Consider the following 23,937-nt stretch of genomic DNA (forward strand, 5'->3'; position numbering starts at 1 on the left):
GGGCTATTTGCTATTGCCCGTTCGCAGCGACGGCTGCTCCAACACGATGCCTCCAACCCCGATGGATAAAGTATCAGCGCGGAGCCCGCGCGGCTGGCCAGAGAGCCCGGCTTTGAGAGCTTAATGCAATTAGTCTCTTCTGCAATTAATCTCTTGGCAAGGATGTGCTGCAGCAATTACCGCACGTTTTTCCTTATCATCGTTAAGAAAGTTTTACGGCGTCTCCATCCAAATGACTCATTTTTGGAAGGCAAAAGCTGCCTAGAAAATCTCAGCAACAGTATCTACAAGTCTGATTTACACCGCGACCAAACCTAAATAAATTATTGCCATGTCGGCCGTTGCGAGTCACTCTCTTCCTCCTCTTAAACACTTCACAACAAGCCCTGCCCGCCCAGGCTGCTCCCGGGAAGGCCCCGCGGGCTACGTGACGGCGCTTTCGGCCGATCCGTACTCAGATAAAGCTCCCTGATGCCGAGGAATTTATTAATTATTTAGTCACGGGACGTTTTCTCTGTCTGCCGTGCCAGCAGGGCGAGCGGCCCGGCCGGCCGCTCCTCTCTGGAGCCAAGGCCTGGAGACCTGCTTGGACCATGACCGAAGTTCTGCATTTCCCTGGGTGTCCCCTTCACAGAGGTCACTTTTTTCCCCCTCATAATTCCCCTATGCAAACCTCAGTGGTGGATAAAAAGAAAGAACCTCGCAGTGTAGCAGCGATGTGAGCTGTCCTCCCAGCCCAGCACACAGGCAGCACTGGGACCCCTCTCCAACGGCCACCTCTGGACATTAAGGACTTTATTCCTAAATATTCCAGCACTCCTTTACGGGTGTAATGGGGCCTCTGAGGGCATGTCAGTGCACCTATAAAATGGGCTTATAAAGATATGAGGCCTCCAGCGAGGCTGCTTGGAGCCCCTGGGGGTAGAAGACAGTGAGAATAAGAACAGGGTTTTAAGTAGCACCTTTTTGCTTGCTTTCTGTTGAATCTCTTTTGTCAAATATCCTTCTTTTTTTTCTAAATAACATTTTACATGTTCCAGTTAGCACTGCTAATGCTGATGGACACCGTCATATCTGCTTGTTCACCGACTGACGCTATTGAAGCAGGGAGAAAATTAGATATTGCTGGTGACCACACTATGGCTCGGAGTGACCCATGGCCACCCACAAAGGCAACTGCAAATCTCCCGAAAAGTCTGCAAATAACACACGATCACAAATACGAACATCAGGAATGAAGCACTGAATTTAGAGCAAAAGACCATTTTTATGGCATATTGCACAGACACTTTCGATAACACGGGAAAGTATCAGACGGGTCTTAGAAACCTTGTCCCTTCCTTGAAAAAACTTCTGGAGATGGTTGGGGTCTCAGCAGAGTAAATTCTTGCAGAAAAAGACTCCAGCTTCTTCCTTGGCTTCCAAAGACTCCATAAAAACTTTGACCTATTCCTTACGGATACAAAAGCTTGCAATGTACCAAACCCCAATACTGATCATGACAAAATAGGGGTTTGGGACTTCTGCAGCCCTTCATCAACTGTTTCCTGCTCTCTTTATTTTCTTAAGCCACAGCTTTGTTTCTGTCCCTCCCTCCCCTCTCCATCCTTCTAACATTTAATTTGTCTTATGTGCTTCAAATAAGTCTTTCTTTTGGTGACCTAATATTTTAACCTTAAGCCTGATGAAAACCAGACTTCGCAAATCTGACACTTGAATTAAAAGCGAAACACACGCCTCGGGTACGGCTTAATTAAAAATAATACGCTAATGTTAGCTCAAACTATTATTTAACCAAAAATTTGCACCCATCAATAACTACTGTATCCACAACTGCTGCAAAAACACCAGTAATTACCATAAGCCAAAGCTCACTGCAGCAACCAACCGTTTTGCTTTCCTTTTATATACAAGGAGTTTGGTTTTTGAAAACCCTGTGGAAGATGAACTGGGAGGCCAGAAATACCCCCCACCAGCTTCATGGTGTTGAAAATATTTGCCTGAGCAACTCTGCAAGAAAAGCGCAGCTTGTCGGCAATGATATGTTTGCAAAAAGCAGGTAAACTATTGCCTTTTTGCATCCTTTAACAGCTCATATTCAAAGTGGAAAAAATGCTCTTCTCACCCCAAACCAACAACAAGATGTTTATGAATTAAGTGGCAGGAGAAGGGAAAAGGATGCATTCTGCTGGACTGGTTGCCCTAGTTTGAAGGAAATGCAATTTACTGATACTTACCAATAAATAAAACTATTCCAGAGTTTTATTTTATTATTCAGCATGGCAGCAGTTCTAAACAGTAATTTGATGAAATTCCTGCATCAGAAGTAATTATGCTACCTTGCCACTGTAGACGATCACAAATTTCTAGGATATTTTGAGTGTGATTTCTTGTGTACTTTGATGCAAATTACACTGAAGTTACTTATAAAATGTAGTTATAGCACTTCTCATTAAGGGAGCAGAGCAGCGTCTGCCAGACTTGTTACGAGCCTCTCCCCGGAGTGCTGGGCTGAACTTGTGACAGCAGAATTTCAGCTATAATTCTGAAATTAATTGCTATTGATAGGGTCATATGCATGTTATGAAATATATTAATGTGTTCCTTCACTAGAAAAATATTATTTAAGATAAAAGTAGCCCCGAGAACTGTTTCTAAAACCTTGTTTTGATAAAGTTGGCCGTGGCATACTTTGGCAGTTGTGCTTTATCAAATCTAAAAGCTGTTTTTTTATCTTTGACTAGGTAAAATGCTGGTTTGTATCAATACAACCTCTTGTCATGGCCTGCTAATACAAAACATGTATTTTACAACTGCATAAAAAATTAACCGAGGATTAAACCAAGCATCATGTCATGCATCTATACCATCCCCACAGCGAAATGATTTATGCACAGGGTATGTGAGATGAAGCTGACATGGTATTTATATACCATTGCGCCTTTAATTCAGCCAAGTAACTTTATTTTGGCAAGGCTACTATCGACTATTTTGTCCCACAGAAATTCCCTATACACCAAGGCCGAGGTAACATTTGCTTGTTATTGTCACTGAGGAAACATATGGAAAATCACAGAAGTCAATAGAGTCATTCTAGTTTGACACCTGTATGACTCAGAGCAGCACCTGAAACAGCCCCAGCTCTTATGATTGCTGATAACAAAACTTCCAATGCAAGGCGAATATAAGGTCTCCAGATTGCTCCTTCACATTTAATACAACTCATGATTTTTTGGCTCTTTTCAAACCTGCAGAAAGCAAGACATTATCTTAAACCCAAATCACCATCTGCTAGTTGCACCCAGGCCTAATCTGCACCACTGAGGAAGAAAAAACTAATTTTAAATAAATGTTAAGTATTGCCATGAGAAGTCCACAGAAAAGTCACACACAGAGAATTCTGAAACTAGCACGGGCAGAAATGTAAGGAAAAGGGGCTTATTACACTTTTAAGTGCTTCAAGCTTAAGAGGTTCTGCAGTAATTTGATTATTGATATTTGATTATTTTTCGCTCAGCGTGGCATTAACTGCAGCCCCCCAGGAAGAGCGGGGCAGGTATCGTCTGCCCGCCGCTCCCGGCAGCCACACACGTGCTTGCCTGTTAACAAGATCAATAAACTTGACACTTTCTGAAATCAATGATTAACTCCTTTTACTGTATTTGAACTTGACCACTTTTACGGCTTTGTGCGGCCAAGGCTAGGGCGTCAAGCGTGTTTTTAATTATTGGGATAAATAATATAGCACCTTATAATCTTCCTCCTTGCACTTAATGATCTTGCGATGCTGTAAAATAAATTGCGATTGGCTCTAACTACATACAGGCTGGCCCTGCAACTATATTATCTTTACAGGAAAACTCATTCTGGAGGTTTTATGCTGTACAGCGATTGCAAAAGCAGGTTGGACCAATTGAGATTTATTCCCATTTTTAATGTTTTTACCAGCCTGACTAAACACTTGTCCCAAGACAGAAAGCACTGGGTTCTCCTTGAGGCTGCAGAGCCCTGGGCAAAAGCACAAGCCGTGGTCTTGCCTGATGGCAACACATGATGTTGTAACGTTTAAGTCATTACAGGACTCTGTAAATCATTTCATACCAGAAGTACATGCCACAGTTTGCACAATTATTTCCTTTTTTTCCCCTTTTTTGTTGCTTCTTTTTTTGCAACAGTTAAAAATGTCCTTAAAAAGCTGCAGAGCGCATCAGCGTAAGCAGTGGAGCTCTTCAGCCCTTCTTGATTTTGTTTCCATTCTCTCGTGAACTTCAAAACGATCCTCACTCTGTCCCTTTCTAAACATAGCAGGAAAATACACACACAGTCCCTAATGCAAGGCCAAACTCTATAATTAAGGGATTTCTTTAAGTGTTTGCATAAACCATTCAGACCACCACCTTTTCAAGTGATCCATCAAAACCTCTTAAAGAAATGGAAATCCATCCACCCTCACTTTATCCAAGGTCAAGCAAACTCAAAGCTATGCAACTAATGTAACAAGGCTAAATGCAACATGCTAAAAAGCACCTAAACATAGAAAGGTTCAAGAGCTGATCCAGTATTTCTAAAATACTGAAACCTGAGCACCTGATAAAAATAAAAACAATCTCCTCTTCGCTTCCACCAAATGTAGCTACAGTCTTGTCCACTGTCCACATTGTGCGCCTCTCTTCTGACACCTGCCTGCACATTGAGAAACTCTTTTTCTGTATAAAACACAAATACTTCAGTTAAAATTTGTAAAAATGCTTCTCAGAACCAAAGCAACATCTAAAGGTGCCCAGGCTGTTATTTTCCTGCCCGTGACACGCTGGGGGCAAAGTGGGCTCATGTTGAGCAGCTCCGCACGCGGTGAGCAGCCCACATCCTGGGAATACCACGTCTCCACATGGCTAATCGGACTCTCCGACCTTGGCAGAGGGGAGTGGGGATTATTTTCATCAGGATGAAGTAATGCAGCCGCGAGCAACATGGTTTCTGTCAGCATCAGCCACTCAGACTCCATCCTCGCACCACTTGAGTTCCTGCACACCCGTATTTATATTGGCCTCGGCGCAGAATATCCCACTTGCCGCTCGCGCCTAGGCCTCTCCATGCCTCAGGCACAGGCAGTGGGGGCTATAAAAGGCCCGGGCCCAAAACCCAGGGCATTTGCCTTCAGTTCTTGGCCAAACTTTCCACAGTCACCAAGCGACCGCGCGGCAGTTGCTGCCACATCTGCTCCGTGCTGGGAATCAGCACAGCGCCCGGCGCGGAGCAGCTCCCTCAGGTGCCGCAGCAAAGGCGGCCTCAGGGGAGCTGCTCTTCGCTCTTTCTCAGTGGGTTTCTTCCATAAAATCCATCTCTGTGGTAGCAAAAGGGGACAGTGGCTCTGTTGGTAGCAAAAGGGGACAGTGGCTCTGTTTTCCGTTAGCCGAGCGCTCCGTAGGCCGAGGCCGGCCTGGGCGCCGGCCAAGGCCTACGCGCTTCCTCACTGAGGAGAACCGTGCTGACACGCGGCCACAGACAGCCGCATGCAAGTTCTGTTTTACTGAAAAAAACAGATGTGCTTAACTAAGAAAAAGAAAAAAAAGAGAGAAAAATTTTAATCACTGAAAAAGAGGATGGGAAAATCCTGTGGGGTTTGTGGTCTCACAAACCTTGCGAGCTATTTCTGGGAATCGCAAACCCCATTTGATTTTCATGAATCAAATGCGCTTTAAAATTACAGCCCTCTCTCCTCTCCTCTCCCCTCCTTGTTCCCAGTAGTTAAATAAAGACAAAAACAATACCATATATAGCTGATAAATGGAGAAAAATCCACAAAGAATAAAACAACCGTCCAACCGGTCATAGTGACCAAGGACCGCACGTGTTCTGCGCAGGAGACACCGCTACAGGTTCGTGCTTGGAGCCCCATTCATGTTCATGCTGTTGTCACTCCGCTGCACAGGAGCACCAAGGATCCAAGAGTCATAATGTTCATGAACTAGACATTTTTCTCCTTCAAAATACTAACTAGCACATCTCCTACAGTTACAAAGCCCTTGCAAGGAGGTGCTACATTACGTTTCCAGTGTTTCCTCTGTAATGAAGTCAGAACTCCACTTTGGCAAGTGAAACATTTAATCTGCAGGTCAAGCTTCCAAGAAAATGTGTTCATTATGCAGCAAGTTGTCTGTGTTTTTTGTATAGCTTGCAGACCTTGGACAGAAAATATCCAGAGTATTTCCCTGAATCCCTCCCATCTGACTGCATTCAAGCAGGTTTTGTCTGGGTCAGCTGTAAACTGGACCAAGCTAAAAGGCACCTTTGTTTTCTTTCCCATTAACGTTCCCATGACAGTCCCTGAGCAGAACGTGCTCTATCTATCTCCGTCAGTCTCTGTGATCTGCACGTAAATTTTTCCCAGTGTGCGTGAAGGCAAGGTCAGGACAGGCATAAAGCCCTCGCAACAGGTAGCGGAGATGATATGGAAGGAGAAGAGGAGGACAAAAATATTGGAAAAGATTGGGCATGTAACCATTTCCCCAGTTGTTTTAAAAAATATCAGTTGTTACAGAACCTGATCATTCACCCGGACTCCTGGTTGTGAGGTGCCCTTGACACCATCCACTTCATGGAAAAAATGTAAGTCCTAAGAGCCAGAAAGGGAGCGTGGCGGCCTGGCTCTTGGGCAAGCATCGGAATTGCGGGGCGGACTCATTCTCACTCTCCCCACAGCTCTGGGAGCTGCTTGTAACTGCCTGTGTATCTGTAGCACCTGCCTTCAAAATGAGAGATAAAATGGTGATTTATTTATACGGCAGGAGTGTGCATTCTTATTTTAAAGGCGCTTTCTCAAGCTCTGTTGCACATGTGGAGAACCAGAGCACATGGGAGGAATGTAACCTCGCAGATAAGGCTCCAGAGCCGACTTTTGCAAAACACCAGAGAGTTAAAGGAAGGACGTTCAGGTCAGCCAGTGCTTTCCAAGAGGAATACCTTGTTTTTGTGATTTCCACACGGACCGCAATGGTATGTTCTGCTGGAGTTTCTCTTATTTCCCTGTAACCACTTGGGCAGCAGTTACACATTTGGCTCTTGCTACCTCCAGCAGTATTTCAGGAAAGCAGAGGGAATAAGGATGTAACACACACGTGAACTGGTATGTTATCTAGTTTTGCCTGTCTCCTTTTACACAAGGTATCCATTTAACCTTTTGATTTTTAAGCAGCAGTCAGACCATCTATTTTTCTGCCATCGCATCATGGCAGAACTCTGCACCTGTAAAATATGCGAAGAAAAGTGCAGAGCATATGGATTTTTTTAAAAACATGATCTTCAAATTAAATCTGCTCATGGCAGATTAATAACAAGAACATGGGAAAAGCATGCCCACGAGGAAAGGCTGCCTCATTCCATCTATTTTGTTGACTGTGTATTCACAGGAGAAGAAACACATGTTGTAAGGCACAAATACCATCAAAGAGAAACTCTTGTTTACACAGCATTCTTCAAAGTGCTTTCCAAATTTAAACTCAGTTTAACCACTAACACTATGATGATATCCAAAAACTGTCCATTTGTCCACAGCAACACCACAGGTCAGCTTGGACAAGGGGACACCATTAGACCTAAGTTCACGTGAACGTCTTCTCGGGAAGTGAGAGCGACCAACCACGCGGACCCACAGTCGCTTCAGCCAAAGCGCAGGACTAACGGGTCAGCTTTTGAAAAAACAGCACGAGGATATTTTATAACCCAAGTTCCAGGACTCTTCCTGAAGAAAACAATTCCTCAGAAGACCCCTTTAGCCTTAAATGATGAGTAGGAAGGTCAAGCGCATCCTAGATCTGTTGCTTTGGAACTTGAAACTGAGGCACATGTGGGTGGCTTTAGTTTTCACTGTTCAAAGTGCGTGTTTTCTTGTGCCTAAACCTCATCTACGAGCGATGGTGAGTTCTGAAATGGCAGCCAGGCTACGAAACAGCATCAGAGCCTGAGGGCGAATGTCTGCCATGGAGGAGGATCTTATAGGGAACAGGCTCTGGGTTCTCTTTGCATTTGAAGAAAAATTCAACAAAAGTATCAGAAAAGTAAGCCAAACAAATCTAAAAAATCTTAAATAGACTTGTCTCTAACCAAGACAAATTTTCAAGGCTAGATAAAATGCTCTGTTCCCCTGTACTGAAGTGCTGCCTTTATCACGGTATTGATGCAAACAGGTTTTTTGTGACGCTTACCTAGGCACTGTGGAACTCCTCTTACCACAGGCACTTCCACCAAATTTTCATTAATTTCATTGTTAATAGCTTGTTTGCCAACTTGTCCAGGGTACGAATAATGCAAGAGAGGGATATACATTTCTCAAGATAGTTTTTGCACGGGAAGAAGAGTAAAGAGCCAGCAACAGAACCAGAGGCAATTCTCAATATCATGACATGTATTTTCTCTTAACCGTTTAGCTTAACACAGTTGGAAGGAAGGCTCTGCTGCTATCCACTACGTTGCTGCACGCATGACTTTGCTGGCAGACATGAACTGGGTTCAAGACAGTGTATACAGCTTTTTTACTCTAATTTAGCAGGAATTACAAGTTTAACTTTTTTTTTCGTGAGTTTCTTCACAATTTTTTTAATCCGAGGAGCTTCGATAAGAATGTAATTGTTCTCCCTTCAATAAAATGGGAATCCCGTGCACATTTCTTTGGATATGCTTCCCTGCAATGTTTAGTGCAATGTGACCTCTCATTAGACACAGCCTACAATTTTCCTGGGTAATGAAGTGTGATTAAATATCTTTTTTTTTTTTTTTTGGTTGCAAAATTACAAGGCATGAGGATAAAATCTGCTTTTGAAGAGGAAGTCTCACTTTATGTTCACCTTCCTTCTACACTCTTTGTACTCGTCGTACTCAGTGATAGTTAGGGCAGGCTGAAAACAAACTGAGAATTGGGATTATTAAGCTCATCACACTGCCTAATTTAATTCCTGATATGATTCATATGGAAATCAGTGATTGTTTTTTCCCTCAATTTTGGGGCTTTGAACATAGAATAAGGCAGGGCCATGTAGAGGAAGGGCAAGAGAGGTGTGATAATGTTAGTGTGACATTACTTTAACATTCACTGTTATTACGGGTGCTCCTTCTGGTCTCCACACTTGCAGTAATCTCAGGAGCTTGGATTTGTCTCCACGGCCTGAATGAAGCAGTGTTGACGTGGCCATCGAGCTCAGTCTGACCCTCACTCACCTAGTGGGACCATTTGCAGTAACTTCACAGTAACGGGGTGGACTGCTGGCTGGTCAAGTTCTGATTCTTTTATTTTGAAAAAAAAAAAAAAGGGAACAGAAAAAGGTTTCTATATCTATTTTGTGTAAAAAACATCTGTCACATCTGAACGGCCTAGGCAGTGCCCCGGTAGCAGAGCCCTCCTCTGCTCTCTGAGCTCACAGCCTCTCCTGTACTTGTTCACAGCCAAGGGCTTGTTGCTCAGCCTTCACATTTCAGAAACCCCAAACTAGGCAGAAGCAGACACAGCTTTGGACCTTCTTCTGTCCCCCAAGTCACCAGTTATCTCTCCAAGCTGCTGACCACCACAGCGCCCGCTTCTCAAAGCTCCATACAGCTCCTCCGAACACCACAGCGCAGAAAGGAGCCAACTATGAGCAGAGAGCTCCCCTCCCCAAAAACCCTCCAACCACTTCATTTCGGTGACCTTCCACAGGAAAGACAAAAACATATTTTATGATGTTCCATTAGAGGGCATCCTAGCATGTCCTTTTGTGGGTAGGTGCTTCCCGACTTTGCCCTCTGCAATCCTTTATGACCTAACTTACAGAAAGAGCACTCATGTCCCTCCACTTTCACTCCCTCATATTATACTAATAATTAACTTTCTGTTTTAGTTGATACTGGATTTCTCTTCTAGCAGGGCAGCTCCACTCATCACAACAGGCTGGTTTCCACTATCATTGCACATAAGTAAGACGACAGTAAACTGGATACACAATCACCAAAGTAATTTCAAACTTCAGAACAGTGGAAGATCTGACTTGAAAACATTAAGAAACTATAAACAGGTGAGTTACTTTGATCATATATCTTGAAAACAGAGGGGAAGATATATGTGTATGCTCTCAAAACCTACCAAAGGCAGAATCTCAGCTGCCAAAAGTCACCAACATGTTGATTGCTAAGATAAAACAGCTTGGATCCAAGAGGGGCAAGGGCAGCTAAGGTGCAAGACGCTGCTGCTAAAGCAGACGTTGCTCCCAGCCATGTGCCTCAACTCGGTTCAACTCCTGTTTACTAACCCAGATACAGACAGTGGCAGATACAGAGCTTACTGTTGTCAGCCCTGTTAAAATCAGCAAAAGTCCTCTGGGACTAAATTACATGTAGCAATAAGTATTTTTGGTATTGGGCTGTAACACGTTTGCAGACCAGTTTCTGCTCACAATCTATATGCTACATGCATGCTGAAATCAGTTGGAAAACTGAAGATACCAGATGATCTAAAGAAAATATTGGAAATTAAGAAATCAGGTGTAAGAAATGGGAGTTGAAATACTACGAAAATTTATCTATGAGACTGATAATGCAGTAATAATAAATTACTATACTTTAAGTGGAATGTAAAAGTGCTTCTGTCATATCAAGTGAAAAATGAACATGTGACTGCTGAAAAGCAGGATTAATGAATCAGTATAACAGACATGAAACAACTTACGATGATCCTGGGCTTGCTGTTGGCGGGGGACCTGGAAAAGTGACAGAATAAAAATAGCAAGATGAGTTACGGTGAGGTAACAAGTAGGAAGCCTTAGAAAATCTTTTAAAAGATAAGAGTCTGTCATGTTGAATGTGGTTTATGTAGTTTAACAGACGATTCACAGTTTCTCAATGGCAAAGACAAGGCTGGATCCTGCAGCAGTGCCAGAGATCAGGCCAAGAAGGAGGTGAGGTGCTGATCCTCCCACAACCGGTGCCTGGGCCATCATGAAAAACATTCTTGCAAATGTGGTCTGCACAAAAGCACCCAGCCTGCAAACTACAGCTTGCACAAAAGCAGGCTGCAATGCAACTGAGAGAAATCAGCATCAATTTTCATTGTTTTTCAGGGAATTTGTCCTAGAGGCCTGGTTGAGGAGCATTGATCAGTTTTCCTTGGACCCCAGCAGGTCCCTGGATGAGAGGATTTCACTGTTCCTGCATTTGGGCCTGATCTGGGGAAATACTGGGAGGGCTGAGCTTACTGGGATTTATCTTCACTGCAACAGCACAGGCTGAAGAGTCTCCTGCAGCACATTTAAGGGGAGTGCACACAAATGAATCTTTGCTCTGGAAATTGGATTGTAAGATTAATTCTGCTCTAGACAGAAAAAAAAAGCAAAAAATATGAAGTGTTTTCTACAAGCATATCAGGTGTTTTCAACAACAGTGTCGAGAAAAGTATCACTATTCAGATAAAAATCTTCTAAATTTCTGATACAAGTTAGAGGACAAATGATTTATGCGAATGTTTAAGTAATATTTTTATAAGAAATAGAACATCAAAAATCTATGAGATTTATGGCGAAAAAAAAAAGCTTTGAAACTCATCAAATAAATCAATCATTATGTGTTATTTGTCCAGTTTTAAAGAGGATTAACCGGGTCTCCATGCAAATATCTTCAGCTCAGTGAAATCTTCCCCTCTGACTGGGGGCAGGCAGGAGACAACACACAGAATCTGTTTCTTGTTTGAGGTCTTCCTAGTCATTAAATCAGCTCTGAAGGCAATTATCTCTACATAAACTTTGACTTGGAAGATACATATACACTTATATGTATATATCTCACTAATGTGCCTCCAATTTATACTGTAATGAACATTTGCATTCCAATCTTTTGCAAACCTAAAGTTCTCAAATCCTAAAGAAAAAGGAAGAGGTGTTTCAGGCTCTTGAGAATGAAAAAGATTTTCTCACCTGGCCTGAATCTGCTCAGGTGGGATACGTTTAGTTCCCCCAGGATTTCGATCCTACTTCCAGTAGGTCCTTATATAATAAAAGCCACCAGTGCAGCTGGTGACATGTATCTCAGCCAAGCAACATGCAGAGAGGATAAAACTACCATATTCCACCAGAACAGGCTGAATCTGACCTGCTATTGCTACATCTGAGCTGCATGTTTAGAGAGGCTAAGTCAGAATTCCCTCTGCAGAACTGTTGTCCTGCCCTTTCCTCCGCTTTGAGCCGTTTATAACGCGAAAACCTACCAAATTTCACAAAGAGCACCCCGGTTGTAGAAACTGTCTTTCTGCCGTTGGTTGCCACGCACTGGAAGTAACCGGTGTCGGTGGTGTCGAGGTTCCGGATGCGCAGGCGGGAGCCGTAGCTGGTGGCACGGAAGGAGATGCGGCGCGGCTCCTGCACGACCGGCGCGTCGTTCTTCAGCCAGCGCACCGTGGGCGCGGGGTTCCCGGAGACCTTGCAGTGCAGCTCTGCCGTCTGCCCCAGCGTGGTGGTGATGTTGTTCATAGGCTCGTCCAGCGTCAAGAAGTAATCTGTTAAGGGAAGAGAAAAAAACGGTGAATAAAGGATTCCAGCGTAGAAAACGTCGCTTTAAAGAACACGCACTCTTGTCTTTGGAGGGAAAGAAAAGAAGTTGCTATCAGATTTACAGAAAACTTAATGGAGGTTTCAGGCCCAGCAATAAATGCCATATACCTTGGCATGGTAAAGGAAGAAATCTTGGAATTTTTCTTGTAGTAGAGTAATATTGTATTTCCTGAGAACAACTCCTTCTCGGCTATGGGGTCTCAGCTTTCTCAGCATCACCCTTCTCAGCTTCATTCAACACAGAAGAAAGAGATAACACCACTTCTCTGTTTCCCCTTTTTGCTAACTAGTAACCGTGAGAGGTTCATCCAGGAGGACTCTTCACCTCCAGCCAAAACCAGATCTTCCTAAAGGTCCCAAGTCCTGTGGCAACCCAGCTGCTTATTTTGATGCCTGTGTCTTGCAGTTCTGCCCTTGCTTGAGTCAGGATCCCCAAAACACCTCAGTATATGAAAATGATCCCTCCAAAGTGAGGATCTGGGATTCATTTTAATTGACTTGCACAGCAGTGGAGACAGCGTGTGGCAAAGATTTTGTCTGCACTGACTGTATGCATGAGGGAATAAGGATCACATCTAGGAGATGAAGACCTTTTTCCCCATGGTCAGGATATCCCTTGCTAAGACTGCTGCAGTTTGTCTTCAATCTGAAAATGGTCTTATGATAGGAGTAAAAGATCAAGAATTCTTCTATTTTGTTAGAACAGGGAACGTAAAATCAAAATTTGAAGAAATTAATCTCTTCTAACCCAATCAAGAACATTGTCTTCTTGTGTCAGCTGCTCTCTCATTCTCCACCCTTCCTGAAGAGGACTATTTCCAGTTAACCGTATTCAACATTTATTTAAATCCTGTAAAGGCAGCGAGCGGGATGCGCAGGGTCCCGGCGTTCACCTCGGTGTCACAGCTTCGCATCTCGCTGCGGTCAGTAGCGCCCAAGAACTATTATTATTGCGGGACGTCTGGGCAGGGAGGCCGCAGCGCAGACCCTGCACTCTGCTCCTCGGCTCTCCGAGCAAACCCGCGGCGTCCAGAGAAGCCCATTGCCCATGGGCAAGGAAACCCGTGTCACGCTGCTGCCGCTGCTCTCATCGAGCACAAAGCCTCCCTACCACGAGGAGAAACGTGTGTACACGTTACACACTCCTTGTGTGTTAAAAGCAGCTTAGCAAACCAACGTTCCTAACCAACCCACCTCCCTAATTATTTCTGTAATGCTGTCTTCGCCGGCTGCTCCCTTCCCTGGGTTTTGTGTATGTCAGTACCTCTTTCTGCTGCTCTCGCCGGGTCCCTGCGCGCTCGGACAATAAATCCCCAGCACAGAGGAGCTCTCCACGCAGGTTTGCCATCCAGCAAGGACTCCCTTAATGGCCACGTGCGGGTTTGAAACTGCAAAATGCCACTGCTCCCTGTGCTGCCACGGATCATCTAATTCGTTCCAACGCTGGTAAAAAGGACTGTGGAGCAGAGGGATGACGGGCTCTGGTACTAGGGATGTCAGAGAGGGCACTCCGTGCTCCGCAGCCATTTCTGTGGCTTCGTCACGAGATTAGGAACGTTTCTGACTTGCTGCCTTAATAACCTCGCCGGGAAGCTAAGTCTGCTCGCGTACTCCTGGCTTCCCTCCACAATCTGCATTTAATAAAGTCACACTAATAGCATGGAACTGGATAACCACATTTAATTATCTCCGTAGCATTTCTGTAGCACACTCGTCTATATAATCCCTGATAGCAGTTCAAAGCCGGTGACCTACGGCGTAACGCAGTCGGAAAACACAACACGGCCTGCCCTGGGATGGGCTTGTGGCAACCAACACGGAAGATGGAGTATTTTAAAGGTCCTATGCTATGTAGAGGAGAGGCAAATGCGGGAGTAAGGATGACAGGCAAATTTCCAAAGGCTGGAGAATGATTTTAAAATAGCAATAGCAAGACTGTAAGAAAGTGTCGCCATAATCCAAACAGAAAGAGTCTCCGGGATGCAGAAGCTTCTGCCTCCTCTCTAAGCATTCTCCACCTCCCTCAGCACACTACTATAGAAACACCAAAACAAAACACATAAACTCATGGCTGTCCTAAATTCAGCTTTGTTTAATCCTTATATCCACAGATTTTGCCCGCAAACCATCAATCAGGCGAAGCAGCAGGCCCTAAGGCACCTGAGATGAGGTTTAAACTGGGCAGCATTCAAGAGGCTGGACATTTCACAAGAAGTTGCTCGCAGATAGAGTGGTTCTGTAATTGAAAATGAGCTGCAAGTCCAACAGTGCTTCCAAGAAATCCTGGACTGCTATTGATGGATACAAAACTATGAAAACCCTTGCTCGGGGATGCATGAAAGCCCTGCATTCCCACACTCGCCAAAAGGGGCCAAAGAGAAGGCCAATTTTATTTTTAACACTTGTGTCTGAGTGTTGCTTATCCAAGTCCTCCCCATCTCCAGAGCTACTGCCACCAACGCACTGACGGCACCACCTCTCACTTGACAGGCTTCCCAACACGGAGAAGCTCTCTCCATCCCCAAAGTTGACTCTCCCTGACCAAAAGAATAAATTCTTAGAAACTTTATGGCTCGTGTGTGCAAAGGAATTACTACATTTCTGAGAATTAAGCAGCCTAGTGGCAACGGGCACTGGAAAGTCTGAGTTTTAATCCTGGCTCTGAATAGTCCGGGGTGAATCATCCAGCTCTGATTTTTAGAAGAGCCGAAGGGAACGAGACACCCAAAGCCAATCAGGATTCACATGGGATTTGTGCAACTAACTCCTTTTCAAAACAGCCTTAAAACTTTTGGCTCGATCTCGCTAGCTATAAAGTGAGGATAATAATCCCTCTTACATCATGGGGAGGCTGTTATGTACATTAATGAGATAATGCTCGTAAAGCACTTGGAGGGTGAAAAGTGCTGTGGTGGGATAAGCGCTGTTATTATATTTGGGGCTAAATCTCAGGGTTGCAAGCACATAACAAAAGCCGGGCCGTATGTTAGAGTCGCACTCCATAAAGACATTTTAGAGACATTTTAAGTTACAGAAATTCAGAACGGTCTGAAACGGTTCTAAATACAATTTAGCCCACCTATAATTTAATAATAGTCAAGCTGATTTTTTTTTAATTTGTAAAAACAATTTATTGCTGGGCCTAGACCCTGAATGCCAAGTTTCAGCCCACAGAGAGATTTTTTTTTCTTTTTTAATGGCTGAGTTATAAACCCTTGAAAAATGCTGACAGCCCCTTTACTATAGCAGCACTAGCGGGTGCCCTATAATGAACTTTTAAATGACTTGAGATAATATCTGGAAAGCCAAGCCTGAAATATATTCCTGGTTTTGAGCCGTTGCCAATGCAAACACAACACATCATAAGTCATCTTCATGATTCTAAGCGCATAAATTGGAGACACTGCATGTAAAATCCAAATATTAGGTATCCTTCATGGCGAAACTTTTTGCTGGTTTGATCTTCCAGCACAGCAACAGCTGTGCAAGGACGAAACGCAGCGCCGTGTGTCTTGGAAGCAGAAAAGTGCGTGTATTTCCACGGCTCTGCCCTGACATTGTTAAATCGGAGCCTTCCCAGTCATAATAAATTCTTAGGCATTCTACTACTTTTAAGTGGAGCCCAGGTGGCTTTCAAAATAAAAGCTCGTCCTCTCTGGGCCAGGAATGTTAATCTCCACCGTGACCACATGGTTCCTCTATCTTAAATTGCCAAAGGGCCCATCTCAGGGAGCGGAGCAGCCCCTCTGCTTGGAGAGGGGTCTGCTGGCCACCGGCTTTGCACGCGCCGCTGCGTGAGCGACGCGTCCCTCATTTCACTGGGACTTCCCAGCAGGATGGGGACACAGGAGGAGACCTGGGAACAAACTGTGCTTCATTTGTCCTCTGTCTTTATGCCCTTCTGATCTTTCCCAATATTCAGAGAAAGGCTAAAATTAGACCCTTCGTTTAAGCCACCCCAAGCCAGGGAGCAGCTTTGGTGCAGGCGCAGCAGAGCGGCCGGCGGCCGAAGGCAGGTCCCTATTCCGCACGTGTGACCAAACTGTGCTTTGGAAAGGACCAGCAGCAAACGTTTCTGCAGCAAAGTGACAGATGTGAGGACACCACTTCCAACCGCCAAACCAGAGCATAAGTATTTTAGCCTGCATTGGAAAGTCCAAATCTGCACTGCAGTGCTTAAAGCATCCCTGGGAGCCAGTTGGAGTAATGCACTTTGGACGTTAGTCTCACAGACAATTTATTACATTTATCTTTCTTGCAGCGAAAGGTTTAGCAACTCACCACTTCTTTGGCATAACAGATGTTGACAATAAAGGAAGACAAAAAGTGTCCGAGTCAATGACTGCAAGATGGATACATTCGGTGACTGGTAACTTAAACAAACAGATAATCTTTGTCTAAAGAGAAAAATACTATTAGGCATATCACAGGGTCTGGCAGCATCTGCCCGAGATAGTATACTGCTGTGGAATAAGTATTTTCATTCATTTGGAGTTTTGGATTAGCCATGTTAGTCCGGTCAGATGCTACATTTGGATGTATCCAGCACTCACATTTATCACCCTCTCTGACAAGCCCATTGGGCTCAGCCAGTTGGAAATCTTCTACATGGAATTGTTCTCTTTGGAGCAGGAGTCGATGAGCTGGAGCCCACCCAGTCAGAATGTGCTGGATGGGTTTGTTGTTCGTTCCATATGTTCAATAAACTTCAGTTTTAAGCTCTTCCAGTTAAGCTAAAGAAGGACTCAGCAGGATTTCTTACACAAGTGTGGCAATAGAGAGAGCACATACTTCTCAATTGGAAAAAGGATTAACCATTGATTCCTTGATCTGCCCATAACTCATAAAGGAAGACATCTCCTGGAAGGTCAGGTCCGAGCGCCTGATCAACAGAAGCCTTGTTATTAAAAGGGGCAAAAGGATGACTACTGGCTGGAATTTCACTTATTTTACATGAATAAAGGTAGGGGAATGACAGTGGGAGGAATGGAATACCGCACTCGACCTCGGATTTGGCAAACTGTATGCAGAATATCAAAGGGCTAAAGAAACCCAGACAACCGAGCGGAAATTTTCAATGTCAACCGTCCTGGGACAAACGGAAATTCGCTCCTGCACTTGCTTGCCCGGCTTAATTTCAAATGCCCTTGAAATGTGTGCGTGTAAGCTCCGTTCAGCGGCTGACAGGGATGGGTCTGCTCTTCCCCAGACACCACCGCGGGGCATTACCCCATCCAGGGATCCTAGCTGAACCAGGCTGCCCGGCCGTCGGGGCTCTTGGGGTGTCCACGTGTGTCACACACTGTACATTAGGAGTTCTCCTAATTGCTGCTTTCTCCTGACTAGCAGCTTCTCCAGTGCCCCAGGCCAAAGGGAGGGCAAACTAGTGGAGGGAAACCAGGTCCCCGTGGCCCTTCGCGCGTTATCGGGGCCAAGCACCTGAATCCCATTGCTTTTTTGATAGAAACTGGACCACTCAGAGCCCACGATGCCTTTGCAGATCCCTAATGCGCGCTGAGCGCTCCCATCCGCCCTCCCTTTGATGGGTTCACTCGCAGGGTTAGGGACAGCTGCCTCGGAGCGAGCTCAGAGGCGATCATGGAGCAAGGGGAAATGAAGCTTCTCTTTGCTCAGGAACAGGTTTTATAGCACAAGTAGGAAGCTGCTGAGCTTTATCACACACGCACCCACAAGAAGTGGTTTGGAATAGGTAAACAAACGTCCCCCTCCAGCTATAAACCAAACTACTGAAAACCATCAAGGGACTTTGCCGTCACTTTAGAAGCCATTTGGCAGCACAGAGCCACGCACAAAAACTCAACTCACTAAAGGAAGAGTGTACACAAAGGTATGCGCCTTAAGATTAATGCCGTAGAGTCAAAGAAAAGCTGTTATTTTTGACATTTTGACATCACATCGCTTTAGGATCTGGTTCTTATTAGCCCTTTCTGTGCCTTCTAAAGGTCTATTTTTTTCTCAACCAAAAATGTCAGGAAATTTGGAACAGAAACTTACAATAAAACACGTCCCTTGACCCTATGATCTATCAATCTTTCAAATAAACAAAGATAGCTGGATGAGCCAGGAAAAGGTTATTATATATAGTTGCCTTATGCAGAGTGGTCAGACAGTCATTGCCCACACTGAGATTTAAAAAATACAACTGTGTTAAGTGAAGCATTTTGGGAAGGACTTTTACCACGAATGCTGCATGAGGGCGGTTTCTGTTTCAGGTTCTGTTCTATGACCTTCAAATTTCACACCCTGTATTATTTATAAATGAGACATTCAAGAAACACAAATTCTCAAATAAAAACGTACACCCCGTCAGTGGAAAAGCAAACAAAAGGAGCTAATGTACTGTGGCTAAAAAAATTTTCAAACAAAGTAGCAGTAATTTACTGCCTTGCTACTAACGGGACCCCACAAATAGCATCAGGATCCTGAGCCCCATCAGGGGAAATGTGATTTACCGAATATCCCCCAGATAATAAAGAAAAATAAAAAGGTAAATTGTGCATGAATGTGAAAGCTGTAATTCTTCCCCTTTCACCACGTGTATCGAATTCACATCCAGTGATTTCAAAAGAAAATCTGGAAATCTCTGAAGAACTGGGGCCAAGCCAGGAGGCCTCGATGAGCCCGGTTTGGCCCCGTTTGCCTTTGTTTGCGTTTCCGTAACGCAGTTGTCGTGAGAGCCTCATTCTCGCGGCACCACCAGAAAAGTGTCTCCGTGAAGCCGTGCGGACAGGCCGCGTCCCTGCCTGGAAGACCCTTCTGAGGTGATTCTCCTGGAAAGGAGGATCCCGCGCGGCTGGGCTGTGTCCATCCAGGCGCCCACGGAGCGTCATGGACCCTCCTGACACCTGCCTGGCCGGACATCTCCGGGACGCTGGAGCGCGGCCCTGCGCACGGGGTGAGGGCTCTGTCCCGCAGCCCCGCCATGCCCCGGTCTGACCTTCCTCAGGTATTTCCCGCTGCTAAATCACACTGTGGAGGAAGCCTGGGAAGAGACGGGACACGCATCGCCCACTCTCACCGCTCCTGCAGAGTCTAGGCGGCCGAGTCCAGCGGACGGCCACGGAAGCAGAATCCTATCCACAATTAAAAGAAAATACAAAATATTTCAAAGCTGACTCTTTCCTGGTGGAGGCTCCAATGTTATCTTTGCCTGAGAATGAAGAGTTTCCAAACAATTCCTGTACTGTACGAGACATAAACAGGCTCCCATCCAAAGCCGGGTCTGTCTCTTTCCCTATAAATAAACAGAGATGTGAGGCAGGGAAGCTCTACCTTTGCACATCCATCCTTGGGGAAGGGAGCAGCTCAGCGAGGGCTCTGCACCCTCAGAATGAGGCTCAGGGAAGTGAAGGGGTTGCTGCAAATCAGAGCCCTTCCCAAGCAAACAGCTGGAGCAGGGGCGAGGGGAGAAGGCAGCGCACCAAACAGCGACGAAAGGGGCTCCAACCCGGGGTGAACCTTTGTCGCCCACTACTCGTCCCCGGAGACACAAGGTTTCCTACAACCACACTGCCATTTCCCTTAGGACCCATATTCCTTCTTCTCAATTCAAAGTTTTATTTGATTGCACTTGGGTTTCTCATTTTCCCTCATGACGTTTCCCTTGCACTTCATGACTGAGTACTCGGAGCGAAAAATGCTCCTAGCTGAATTTTCCAAAGTGATCATTTTTATTTTTATGCAGAGTTTGTTTTTTTTTTTAAGGTTTTGGTGAGAAACCACCTCCTCCCTCCCATCAATCGTTGCTTTCAACAGCTCTTCACGGGTGGCTGCGTCTCTTTTAAATTCATTTCCTGTTCAAAAGAATAAACAGGCAACTGTTTAATGCCATCGATTTAGCTTATTTAATAGAAATTGAAACCTGAATGGGGCTCAGTTGCAAGATAATCACTGCAGAACCCCCCAGGCCAGGCGAAGCGGCGTGTTGGGGAGTGATTGCAAAACACATAATACTGTTTAACCAGGCCATGAGCCCGTTCCTCCGTCCTGAACGTGGCAGACGTACTCGGGACAGAGATGCGGACTCTGGAAAGGCCAAGCTGCTTAATTGGGAAGTTTGGCTGGGAACCGCTTTCATGCAGTGAACTTAACAGGCTCTCAAGTCGGTTTTACAGGGACGGCAAAGGCGAGCGGGCGGCGATGCCTTCACCCTCGCTGCCCCTGCGCGGCCGCAGCTCGGGCCGGCCGCCGCGAGCTGGGTTCACCACACGCCTTTCCCAGCACCTCAGGGCCGAGCGGCAGCCGCCACATGGAGGGGCCGCGCGGCGCTTCGGCAAGACGAAACGCGCTGCGCCCGCGGGACCAACCCGCCCTGCTGACTAAGCCGTTCGGGCAGCAAGGGCCGTCTCCTCGGCGAGCTCACAGCGGGCCACGTGTGATCGCGCGCCGGGCGCCGCGCTGGGAGCGGCGAGGGGAGGCAGCGCCCGGCATGGCGGCGCTCGCCCGGAGCCCGCACTGGGGGAGGCTCGCCCGGAGCCCGCACTGAGGACATCGTCCACGAGGAAGCTCGGGGAGATCCTCCAAGAGTTCACACAGCCCTCATGGCCTCGGGGAGCACGGGCCGCCCTTTGCTGGCGTATGAGGAAAATCCTGCTCTGCAGGTTAGCAGCTGCCCCAGCACCACCTCAGAGCCTGAGTCGAGACCATGTGGCCTGCCGCCTTCGGCACTTCCCAACTTTGTGCCCTTCACTTTCTTCCTCGAGGTCACTCATTTTCTTCTGATTTTTTGAGCAATTAAGAAAACAAATAAACCAGCAACCAACATCTGGCCGGGGGAGAACTACTGCCTCTCGCTCTCAGCAGCTCTGCAGAGTTTTCTGTTGGACTTTGGTCCTCTGCATCCAGCCCAAGACCAGCTCGGTCACCTCCACATGGCCCAGAAGCGACAGCACGGCCAAATTTTTGCGGCAGGGAAAACCGTTCCCAGCAGTAAATGGTGCCCAGGGGACCGGGGCGTTCTCAGGCTTAAAACAAGTTCACTACTCTTTTGAGTGCCCCAAATTCCGTTTTTGAGCCATACTAAAGCACACAAACATATTCATGCTTAAACATAAAACATTATGAACATATGTTTGTAAAAACAAAAAAAAAATAACAAAATGCAGACAAAAATGCTTGGGAAAGCCATCTGTGGGAGAACTCTGGGAAATTTCAGGCTAAATAGTTGACGGTTGGCAAAGTTATAAGCAAATGGAAAGAGAATGTTTGACAAATTGAACAGTTAGTGTGGCCAACAGCATCCTCCGCAGCAAATGTTATGGCAGAAGCATTTCAAAGGCCAGGCTGGCTCAGAAAGCTGCAGGCCACTGGCTTGGAATAGAGGCCAAAGGCAGCTAAGCAACTCGGATTAAATAATTGGTGGTGCATAATTTAGAAAATGAAGGGGAATAAGAAATATATCCCTTTTTTCACAATTTATACTCTGTACAGAGTTTGAAATCACAGTTAATTAGCGCATAGAGATGTCTGAAGTTTTGAAATTTTTCCTTTCTATAACGTAGAGCCTTAATAAAACACATCGAGGCAAAACTGCCTCTGCCCGATGCTTGTTAATTTTGAGTTCAGATCCTACGATCCACCAGACAAAACGTCAAGCAGGTCATAAACTAACAAGATTCACATCTTGAAATATTTTTGCCATGTGGAACGCTTTACGGGAACAAGAAATGAACACAGCATTCCCTAGAAATCACAGAACCGCATGTAATGAGATGTCAAAAGATCACAAGGCGAACAAGGTTTATCTCAAATGCCCGTTTGCTCACTGATTTGGCCAAGAGGAGAGTAAGAATGGTGATCTGGAAACCTGATTGCTCCATTCTCACATTTTAATCTGTCCATTTACCTTTATCTAATTCGCTCGAGATGTTCCATGAGGATGTAGGCATAAAATCAGCAACAACCGATGAATTCGCTCCTGAAAGGAAAAGACAGAAAAAAAAATGGTGTTAATATATTGTGCCTGTATCATTGGGAGATTAAGAGGCATTTTTAAAGTTGGTGCCATAGAAATAAAATGATTTGAATGATTTGAGCACCGGTTATTAAAATGTACGAGATGCTCCGTGCTGGCAGGCTGAAACATATGGGCAGCAGAAGCAGCAAAGTGGAAAAAGGCACCGGGCCAGCGCTGGAATTTGTTTTGCAGCGCTGTCACTGCGAGGCCTTGTGTTAATTAAGCCACCGATCTCTCAGATGGATCTAGCCCATCTTAAAATCTCTCCTCGTTTTTTATAGAGGTAGAAGGACGCATGCACGGTTACAACTAACACAGTCTAAGAAAAACACAAGTGCTGCGGGGCTGCCGAGCGTGTTCCCCATTAGCATTTACGAGGGGTTTTAATCCTGCAGACCGGCGCGCGCGGGACCAGGCTCGCTTTCCGCACCGGAGTTCACGGGGCTGCTTGTGCAAACAATCCCCGTACGACGCCACTCAATCCAGCCTTGAAAGGCCGACGCAGACAGCGGTAGCATCTCCTTACGATGATGGCTTTTACCTTGCAGAGAAGGTGGAGAGTGACCTACAGCTCTTTTTTCACCTTTTTCCTTAGACATTTGGTCAGTGCCAACAGCCAGTAGCAGCGGCCGGTGCTAAGGGACACTGGCAGTGCCAGTCCAGCCCCAGCTATAGGTTGTGCTAAAACATCTCCATGCGCACGACGTAGATGTTTTAATTAAATACAAAGCACGAAGAACTCGTACGCGTAACGGCAGCTTCCGGACGGGTCGGGGCGGCCCAGCCCGCCTGGTAGCACTGCTTATTTAAGCCTCTCTCAACTATTTCCAAGGTAAACACGGCCTTTGGAGGCATCCGAACTGGCGGCGAGGACGCGCGCCGGCCCCGGCGGAGCCACCGGCGCGGCGGCAGGACGGCGACGCTTGTTTGCGCGAGCCGCGCTTTTGGCGCGCTGCGTTCGTGCCTCGTCTTCCTTTCCTTTTCAGCACTCTGGCACTTTTGTGAAATCAATGTTTTCCCAGGCAGATGCCACCCCAGCATCAGGTGCAGGGCAGGCCCCGGCGCCGAGCAGCTTTGAGCAGCATCACGCCGCGGCGCCGCGGGACGTCGGGCATGTTACGGAGCGCACAGGAGAGCAAGGACAGGGCGATCCTCACGCTCATGAGCTCCGGATTGCAAGTAGGATCACGCAGGCATCCGCTGCTCCCTTTGGAGCCCAGAACCGGTGCACAGGAGGTGCAGGATTCACGTATCACCTTACAGTGGGGGCAAGGAAGCGGCCTCGCTCTCTTGCGGCTCCCATTCAAAAAGCAAAGAACATCCGCTTAATATTGTAACTGGAGACCGATGGGGACTTTAAAACCTAATCCTTAATTATTAAAACTGTCTTCTTAT

At 45.9% G+C, this 23,937-nt stretch overlaps 1 protein-coding gene across 1 annotated transcript in view; it reads right to left on the reverse strand.

The window, feature by feature from the left end:
• ROR1 (ROR family WNT receptor 1) overlaps positions 1 to 22,523 on the reverse strand; it is a 40,108-nt gene extending 17,585 nt beyond the window's left edge. Inside the window, exons 1-3 of the mRNA XM_010214737.2 lie at positions 22,432 to 22,523; positions 12,224 to 12,511; positions 10,694 to 10,724 (exon numbers count right to left, since the gene is read on the reverse strand). Coding sequence (XP_010213039.2) covers positions 10,694 to 10,724; positions 12,224 to 12,511; positions 22,432 to 22,474 — 362 coding nt within the window. The 5' untranslated portion in view covers positions 22,475 to 22,523. The remainder of the gene's footprint in view (positions 1 to 10,693; positions 10,725 to 12,223; positions 12,512 to 22,431) is intronic.
• Between the last annotated feature and the right edge of the window lie 1,414 nt (positions 22,524 to 23,937).

This window comes from Tinamus guttatus, unplaced genomic scaffold, assembly GCF_059628265.1.
Source record: "Tinamus guttatus ecotype Peru unplaced genomic scaffold, ASM5962826v1 Tinamus_guttatus_pri_ptg000153l, whole genome shotgun sequence".
NCBI classification, from domain to species: Eukaryota; Metazoa; Chordata; class Aves; order Tinamiformes; family Tinamidae; genus Tinamus; species Tinamus guttatus.